Source organism: Sinocyclocheilus rhinocerous, unplaced genomic scaffold (genome assembly GCF_001515625.1).
Source record: "Sinocyclocheilus rhinocerous isolate Xijiao unplaced genomic scaffold, SAMN03320098_v1.1 scaffold504, whole genome shotgun sequence".
NCBI lineage: Eukaryota > Metazoa > Chordata > Actinopteri > Cypriniformes > Cyprinidae > Sinocyclocheilus > Sinocyclocheilus rhinocerous.
The window spans coordinates 757,132-766,551 of NW_015645076.1; the positions used below are offsets into that span (position 1 = coordinate 757,132).

The 9,420-nt window shown below is 34.6% G+C and overlaps 1 protein-coding gene across 1 annotated transcript in view; it reads left to right on the forward strand.

Annotated features, from left to right (window-relative positions):
• Positions 1 to 9,420, forward strand: part of LOC107705568 (copper-transporting ATPase 2-like) — a 21,565-nt gene that overhangs the window by 4,763 nt on the left and 7,382 nt on the right. Inside the window, exons 3-12 of the mRNA XM_016508889.1 lie at positions 486 to 695; positions 831 to 994; positions 3,012 to 3,173; positions 3,304 to 3,380; positions 3,505 to 3,688; positions 4,496 to 4,803; positions 5,651 to 5,778; positions 6,243 to 6,397; positions 7,758 to 7,892; positions 8,006 to 8,200. Of these exons, the coding sequence (XP_016364375.1) occupies positions 486 to 695; positions 831 to 994; positions 3,012 to 3,173; positions 3,304 to 3,380; positions 3,505 to 3,688; positions 4,496 to 4,803; positions 5,651 to 5,778; positions 6,243 to 6,397; positions 7,758 to 7,892; positions 8,006 to 8,200 (1,718 nt within the window). The remainder of the gene's footprint in view (positions 1 to 485; positions 696 to 830; positions 995 to 3,011; positions 3,174 to 3,303; positions 3,381 to 3,504; positions 3,689 to 4,495; positions 4,804 to 5,650; positions 5,779 to 6,242; positions 6,398 to 7,757; positions 7,893 to 8,005; positions 8,201 to 9,420) is intronic.

A 9,420-nucleotide genomic window follows, 5' to 3' on the forward strand; every position in this document is an offset into this window, starting at 1 on the left:
TCAGCTCCAGGCATGACGAAGCGGATATTGTCCTCTTTTGGAAGGCCAAACAAAGTAGTTTCTCTTTCACAACAAAGCACACAGCGCCTACACGACATGGAGGCGGCGGCAGCAACAATACTACAGCGAGAATAAAAGTTACGCCTTCTTTCTTTGCGTGAACAATTGGGCACCGTTATGCAAATCTTCCCACACAGTGACGTAGACATGTGGGGGCGTGTTAGAACGAGCCGTTTTAGGTAGGCGTGGCTGACTCTTAACTTTTATAAAGAATATCTCTTTGGATTTGAGACTTTAGTCTTTGCAACTTTACAGATCTTCTTTATGCACCAAGAGCTTGTAACACTTCAAAGAGAAAGGAAAAATTGAAATCGCATCATATGACCCCTTTAAAAATAACTGCATTCATCAGTTATGTTCAGTATAAGCACTGAATGTCTTCCATAATTTTTTTCTCTTTTACAAATTTTTTCTTTCTTTCAAAGATTCTGGAATTTATGAAGTTTCATCAAGTAGTCAAATGTCAAGTGCTCTGAAACAAAGCCACACATCCAAAACTTCAGCAAGTGAAATCGCCAATGACAACCCCTGTGGCTCAGAGGACAGAGAGACACGCAAATGTTTTGTTCATGTGACAGGGATGACCTGTGCATCCTGTGTGACCAACATTGAAAAAAATCTGTTGAAACACAAAGGTAAAAATGGCATTCAGGATTAAGTACTTTTTAAAACTATATTTAAGTTGCTATCAATAATTTTAAATCAAATATCATATATATAAGACAAGTAGATCCGGGGTTTGATTTTTATGTGTGTTGATATTTGTCTAGGTATTAAATCAGTATTAGTCGCTCTGATGGCTGGGAAGGCAGAGGTGAAGTATGATCCAGGGCTTCTGGACCCACCACAGATCATCCGGCTCATCTCTCGTTTAGGGTTTGGTGCCTCAGTGATGGAAGAGAGTACACTCCACGACGGCGTCTTGGATCTTTCTGTGAGTGTCTGGGTGCATTTGTGGGTGATTCTGTAACTACAACCAAAAAATCATGTGTTCTTTTTTAGGCTTTTCATTAGGTAATATCAGGGGCGTCATGCACTCATTATTTTTGAGGGGGCACGACAGGGGGGTCATCATGTGTCATCACAAGCATGTTGTTGTTGTTTTTTTTTGTTTTTTTTATTCGAAACGCAATTTTATTTTATTTTAGCATTAACTATATCATGAAATATCTCGATTCTCACCTATGTTAGTTGATCTATAGAGGGCGATGGTCAAAGTAGCCTAATAAGTCTATTAACTATGCATAAAAACCTGTTTACTTAAGTAGGCTAACAGATATGGGTGTCATGCCATAACATAGTTTTAATACGACTGACTTTATATTTAATGTGAATTTAATATTGAAAGTTAATGTGAATAAAAACATTGTAAGTTAGGCTACTTATCATAACACTTTCATACAGAAAGAGAGCAAAGAACATTTACATTAGCCTATCAAAGAACATTTTCACTGACAGCCTAGAGTTCAAGCACTCTCAAAAACTCCCATTAAAATCACTGAAGCTGTTTACACTGTGAAATGAATATCTTACTTATTTATACACACATCTGCACTTTGTTGTTTCTAACGAGAGAATTCGCCAGAAAGAGGTATTCAGTCAGCGAGCGAGTGAACAAAACACTGGCATTTTAGCGATGACTCATCAGAACACCTCTGATTGGCCATTGCATTCATAAGCTTAACAGAATCGTGTGTGATTGGTTATAATGCGCAGTACTGTAAAAACATGTCTGTATCTGGCTCAGCGCCAGCCAGCGAATGCAGATTTGAATTTAGCAGCTGATGATATGACGCGCTGAACGATTTAATCACGCTAGTGTGATTATATCAAATATACAAAATATTATTCGGCAATTTTTTGTCTTTTGGAAGCTGCATTCAAAATCCAATTGGCTCAAAAAAACTGGGGGGGCACGTGCCCCCAGATTTGAATTTAGCAGCTGATGATATGACGCGCTGAACGATTTAATCACGCTAGTGTGATTATATCAAATATACAAAATATTATTCGGCAATTTTTTGTCTTTTGGAAGCTGCATTCAAAATCCACTTGGCTCAAAAATCTGAGGGGGCACGTGAATGGGCATGACGCCTCTGGGTAATATGTTCTGTTTCTCTTTAGGCATTTTTTTAGGTGATATGTTCTTCTTCCCTTTTTGGTATTTATGACTGATATTGGTCATTTTTTTGTAATTAATAACTTATTTAATGTTTTCTCAAACATTTACCAACACATGATTAGTTATTTATTATATATATTGCATAGATTTTTAAATCGTACTTTTTAATATTATTTTTGAAATATTACATTATTTTAAAATTATTAAGAAAGAGATTTCCCATAAAATATCTTTTTTTTTTTTTACACTGGTTGTTTGATTTTTTTTATTTTGATTTTTTTTTACAATGTGGTGGTAATGATACTTTGTGGCAGTAATGAAGTTGTGATGATATAAATATAGACAATAAATATTAACATCATCATAACATGTTAATAGTATTCATAATAATATAATTAAACAATAACACAAATTAAAAAACAAAGTTACAACTAAAGTTTAAGTGTATGGAAGTCTATGTTTTTTTCCCCCTCCCTTTTATATCTGCCAAATCGCATGACTGATTCTCTTTCCCCAGTAACTGTGTTCAACAATTTGCTATTTCTGAAAAGTAAAAAAAAAAAAAAAAAATCACTGCTTGGATTGAAAAGTGCCTGTTTTTAGAGGATACATGATCTCTACATAAGGAAATACATTTGTATATATTGTACAAAAAACTTCACTTTGTCCTCTTTTTTATATGAACCAACGGGAAGAGAGATGAAATGGAAATCCTTATAAAAGGTCTAATGTAGAATTCAACAAAAGAATGGTTTGATGTAAACAGTTTATAGGTTCTGAGCTTGTTTCAGTCTTGTGGATTTCAGTCTTGGCACCTATATTTTATCAGGTCACAGGTATGACATGTGCTTCCTGTGTCCATAACATCGAAAGCATGCTTCTGAGGACAAAAGGAATACTGGAAGCCTCTGTTGCTTTAGCGACAAACAAAGCTCATGTGAAGTTTGACTCGGATTTGGTAGGCTCTAGAGATATCGTCCGAATTATTGAGGTAAAATTATATTTATGTTGTTAAGAAGGATGAGGTTTAATTAGGATTTCATGTTAATGTTATTTCATTGTTGTATTGTTGTTATTCTTATTCTCTCATTCCATTTGTCTATTCTCTCGCTATTCTCTAGGGTTTGGGTTTTGGTGTGTCTTTAATAAAAAATGAGGGATTGAACAACACACTGGACCACCAAGAGGAAATTCGGCAGCAAGTATCTTTTTCAAATTTAAGCTCATTTACTTCTGTGTGTGTGTGTGTGTGTGTGTCAGAGAGAGTGTAAGTTTATGTATTGCTATATATACATATATAAGTGTAAACTGTATACCTACAGATGGAAGCATTCGTTTCTGTTCAGCCTGGTGTTTGGGATCCCAGTGATGGGTCTGATGATCTACATGATGGTGATGGACAGTCAACACAAGGAACATGGTGGTTCCATGCCTGTGGACCAGAACATCCTACCTGGTCTCTCCATCATTAACTTGGCCTTCTTCCTGCTCTGCACACCTGTTCAGGTATTTCCACCTCAGGTTATAGATGAATGTTAGGTCTCATTCATTAATAATTGACTCTTTTTATGTGGGCATAGAAGGTTCTTATGCAAAATTTTCAACAGTATTTCTTCTAGACTACAATGTGCATTACAGTATGTGTTTTTTTTAAATTATTTATTCCTGTGATGGCAAAGCTGAATTTTCAGCATCATTACTCCAGTCTTCAGTGTTACATGATCCTTCAGAAATCATTCTAATATGCTGATTTGGTGCTCAAGAAACATTTTTTATTATTATCAATGCTAAAAACAGTTGTGCTGCTTAATCTTTTTGATTCTTTCTTTTTTCAGGATTCTTTGATGAATAAATAGAAAGTTCAAAAGAACAGCATTTATTTGAAATAGAATTATAAATGTGCTTTAATACAGCGATTAAATAAACAATAAACACAATATTGGTAGTTTCTTTTCTTTTTTTTCTTTATACAAAGCTTTGTTATGGAAGCCCGTTTCCGCCACTGAATAAAAAATAAAAGAGGTAATTGCGACTTTTTATCTCACAATTCTGACTGTTTTTTTTGTAGCATATTGGTTGAGGAAATTATTTAATGACTCATTAGTTTAATTCCGGAATGAGTCAGCAATTGATTCAGGTTTAGTGGCCATTACTGATTTTAATATTTACTTTTTATATTAATAATATTTTACTGTGTCACATTTTTGTGATCATGCATAATAGTTTGAATGACAACTGACAAAAAAACAAAACAAAACAAAACAATAATATAGTATTTCTATCTTTTTCTGATTCTCCTTTATTCCCATTCAGTTTCTAGGTGGCCGTTACTTCTACATACAAGCATACCGTTCGCTAAGACATGGCGTAGCCAACATGGACGTGCTCATCGTCTTGGCAACCACCATTGCATACGTCTATTCATTCATAGTGCTGATCGTAGCTATGATTGAAGGAGCCAAACAGAGTCCCCTGACGTTTTTTGACACTCCTCCAATGCTTTTTGTGTTCATTGCTCTAGGACGCTGGTTGGAGCATGTTGCTAAGGTAAAGAAACATACAGTCAAATTCAAAAAAAAAAATCCTTACAGCACCTTTAATTATTATCAAAACAATATTAAGCTTTTTAAAACATATTCAAAATGTATTTTATTTGTAATATAAACATTTACATTTATGAATTGTAAATATAAATTACACTAGTATAACACAAAGTTAAGATTTTTAAATATTTTTGAAAGAAGTCTCTTTTCACCTAGGCTGCATTTATTTGCAAAAAATAGCAAAAAAACTGTAATATTGTGAAATATTATAACAAATTACAATAACTTATACTAATATGCTGATATTGTGCTCAAGAAACTTTAATTTTAATTATTTAGCAATGTTCTTTACTGTCACTTTTGATCAATTAAACGTGTCCTGGCTGAATAAAAATATCATTCAAAAAAAATTCTTACTGAAAACGTTTGAACAGTAGTGCATATTTTATTGATATTTTATTAATTGTTATAAATGACAGAATTTACAGAATTTGAGACTATTTACTGCACTATATTTTGTAAAGCTGCTTTAAAACAACATCCACAGATAAAACTGACTTGAGTATATGCAATATAATATATATATTATAATAAATATATACTAGTAATAAATAAATACTACAATAAAATTACTTCATCATTTACAAATAATTATTAAGAGGGCAAAAAGCAACAAAAATACGGAATAAACTGAATTAGTGCAACAGCACTGCTGTTGGTGGTTCATTTGAATAGCTAGCAGTATGAATGGATGTGTACTCTGGAACAGAGTTCGGCTCTCAAAGGAGCAGGATTTAGCGCCCTTGGCATAAATTACATTAGATCTAGTAGAACCTCAGAATACTGAATGGTGTTGATTGATGTGTTTTCTTTGTTGCATGAGACTTATCTAAGACTAATCTGTCAATTTGCTGTCATGTGTCAGAGAAGAGCAGGTTTCTGTGGAGCTGGTGCAGAGAGGCGACGTAGTAAAGGTGGCACCAGGGGGAAAGTTCCCTGTTGACGGGAAGGTCATTGAAGGCACGTCTATGGCAGATGAGTCCCTTATCACTGGTAAGACTCAGTCAGCGGGGGTTTGTGTGGTTTAGGATATTAAATTTGTCTACATTTGTAAACAGTGTCATAGTACATACTTTGTGGGTTTTCCCATTGATTTGCTTTGAAAAGCAGAACATCATGTTGGTTTTCATTTAAAGGTGCAGTGTGCATATTAAGCTGGAATAGCAGAAAGGAGTAAAAATTACACAAATCACCTTTGTTGAAAAGTTTATTTTTCATATAAAGTGAATGTTGTGTCTGCTCCATTTCAAAGTATGATTTTTGGTTTCTGGCTTCACCTCCTCTTTTACTTGTTCTGCTTTTTCCTAGTGATCTATCATGTTCCCTTTCAGTCGGTCACTCTCGACGTCACGTCGGATGACCGACGGTTACACTGGCATTATATTGGCTCAAAGGTCCAAAGCTGCCTTTTGGATACGAATCTGAAATCCTAACTGAAAGTCTATTTGTCATTCCAGGGGAGCCAATGCCGGTCATTAAGAAACCAGGCAGTTGTGTGATTGCAGGCTCTATTAACGCTCATGGAGCTCTGCTAGTGGAAGCCACACATGTAGGGGCAGAGACCACGCTCAGCCAGATAGTCAAGCTAGTGGAAGAGGCCCAGACATCAAAGGTAACTCGTGCACAAACATAAAACACACACATATGAACAAACCAACCTTTTAGAGCGGGGTTTCCCAAACGGGGGTTAGTGAGGGAACTGCAGGGGGTTCGAGGGTTGATGAAAAGCTAATAATTAATTATATCGAATGTAACATTCAAATAAAAAATGTGTCTTCTTTTCAAATTGTGGTTGTCAAATCAAAGGCTGAGATTTAATTAAAGAAGTATATAGTCAGTTTTGCTGAGCGTTTCAGAGTGAAGAGCTGTACTGTGTTCATTTACACACATGCAGCTTATAATGTAAGCAATGCTACACAAACGCATTGCTTCACTTCAAAAGGCCTTTATTAACCCCCCGGAGCCGTGTGGAGCACTTTTTTATGATGGATGGACACACTTTTTGGGCTTCAAAATCTCGCCCACCATTCATTGCCATTATAAAGCTTGGAAGAGCCAGGACATTTTTTAATATAACTGCGATTGTATTCGACTGAAAGAAGAAAGTCATATACACCAAGGATGCCTTGAGGGCGAGTAAATCATGGGGTAATTTTCATTTTTGGGTGAACTATCCCTTTAAGAAGAATTTAAGACATACATATTTGTACTGTAACTTAGTGTTAGTTGGTTCTTGTAAAGAGTGAGCTCAGTGTGAAAACCCTTAAAGGAATATTTCACCCAGACAGGCCATCCAAGATGGAGATGAGGTAGATTATTCTTTATTCATTGGATTAGAGTTGGAGAAATTTAGCATTACATCACTTACAAGTGAAAATCTACGTGTATGTAATAACTCCATCATTAAGTAACTTTAAACTGTCAGTTCTGGCCAAAATACGAGTCCATACAAACATTACAAACACGCAGACATTAAATGATGGACAGGAGCCGTGTGGATTGCTTGTGGATTATTGTGATGTTTTTATCAGCTATTTGAAACCTAATTTTCTCAGCAAATTTTAATTTTTGGGTAAACTGTTCCTTTAAAATTAAGTATATTTACATTAACGATAGAGTCTTTGTTCGTTGTGTCTTACGAAATAAATGTCATATTGCAGTTAAAATTATATATATGACAAAATAATCACAATATATTTTTTTGGACATGCATGCATGCTATAATTATTTGTTATGGGTGCCCGTTTTACATAGCTTATACAATATGCATAGCTATGGGCTTATGTATAATTTTTTGTTTTGGAAATTTGTGAGGACTGAAGAGAAAGAAACATGTAATCAATAACATCTAGTCACATGTGAACTTTGACAACACTAATTTTGTACATATTCATGTTTCTCCTTTAGTTTTTGATTAAAAAAACATGTTATCATGTTATAATTGTGATGTTACTGTCCTCTTCTCTTGATAGGCACCGATTCAACAGTTAGCTGACAAACTGAGTGGCTATTTTGTTCCGTTCATAGTGGTGATCTCCGTGCTCACAGTGGTCGCATGGCTCATCATTGGCTTTCTGGACTTTGATGTCGTGGCAAAGCATTTCCCCGTGAGTTACAGTAATTCATGAACTGTGTGTAAACGCAGCCTTCATTACAGACAGATCTGTGTGTGAGGAAAAAAAAACAAGAAACTTCTCTAACCTAAGTGTGATCTCCACAGGGTTTCAACCAAAACATCCCCCGAACAGAGGTGATCGTTCGCTTTGCCTTCCAGGCCTCCATCACGGTTCTGTCCATTGCGTGCCCCTGCTCTCTAGGTCTGGCAACCCCCACTGCTGTTATGGTGGGCACAGGGGTGGGCGCTCAGAATGGCATTCTCATAAAGGGAGGAGAACCTCTGGAGATGGCCCACAAGGCAATGCTCAACCATAAGTCCTTCTTTTAAGTCTGTATTTATTAGGCTGACATCGCAGTTGCAGTGGTATCTGTAGGAATTTTGCTGGGTATGTATTTATTGTGTATCTACTGTATACACTCTACCTGTCAAAGTTTTTTTAAGAAATTGATACTTTTATTCAACAAGGATGCATTAAATTGATCAAAAGTTACAGTAAACATTTTTACACTGTTATTAAAAAAGTTCATTTTCGAATAAATGCTGTTCTTTTGAACATTCTATTTATCAGAAGATCCTAGTAAATTTCAGAATGGTTTCCACAAAAAATTTAGTAACTTTTGAAGTGGATAATAAGAATAACTTTTTCTTTGATATCAGCATGCTAGAATGATTTCTGAAGGATCATTTGGCACCGAAGACTGGAGTAATGATGCTGAAAAGCTTTGTCATTACAGAAATAAATGACATGTTAAAATATATTACAATAGAAAAGTTATTTTTTTAATTTCTAATTTTATTTCACAATATTTCTGTTTTTTTTTTTTTACTGTTTTGATCATATAAATGCAGCCTTGATGAGCACAGGAGACTTCTTTCCTTCTTTCAAAAATCTGAAACATTAAAAATCCTTCTTCCTACTAAACCACAAACTTTTAACCTGACGTGTCCAGTGTAATTTTAGTATCACTGAGATACTATTATAGTTTTTATTTATTTTTGGAATAAAATTTTATATTTTCTGTTTTCATTTTAATTTTAGTTAATTAGTTTAGTTTTAGTAATTTTGTTGTGTAATTTTGTATTAGTTATTAATATTTTCATACATCAAGTTAATTAAAATAAGAAATTTTTATGAACTGAATATAAGAATTGTATTTTATTTTATTTCAGTCAACATTTCTAATTTCAAGCAACGAAAATGTTTTTATGGTATATAAAAATCCAGCAATATATATTATCTCTACACTGATCATTTATAATATCATGTGTGTGTGTGTGTGTGTGTGTGTAGTGTGTGTGTACATAAAAGATTATTACATTTAGTCCACAAGAAAAAACAATAGTTGAAATTATTAAAATAACCCCATTCAAAAGTTTGGGAACCCTTGTTTCTTAATACTGTGTGTAGTTACCTGGATGATCCACGACTGTTTTTTTTGTGATGGTTGTTCGTGAGTCCCTTCCTTGTTTTGTACAGATAAATTAAGCACTGTTCTTTAGAAAAAAAGAGGCGGTTG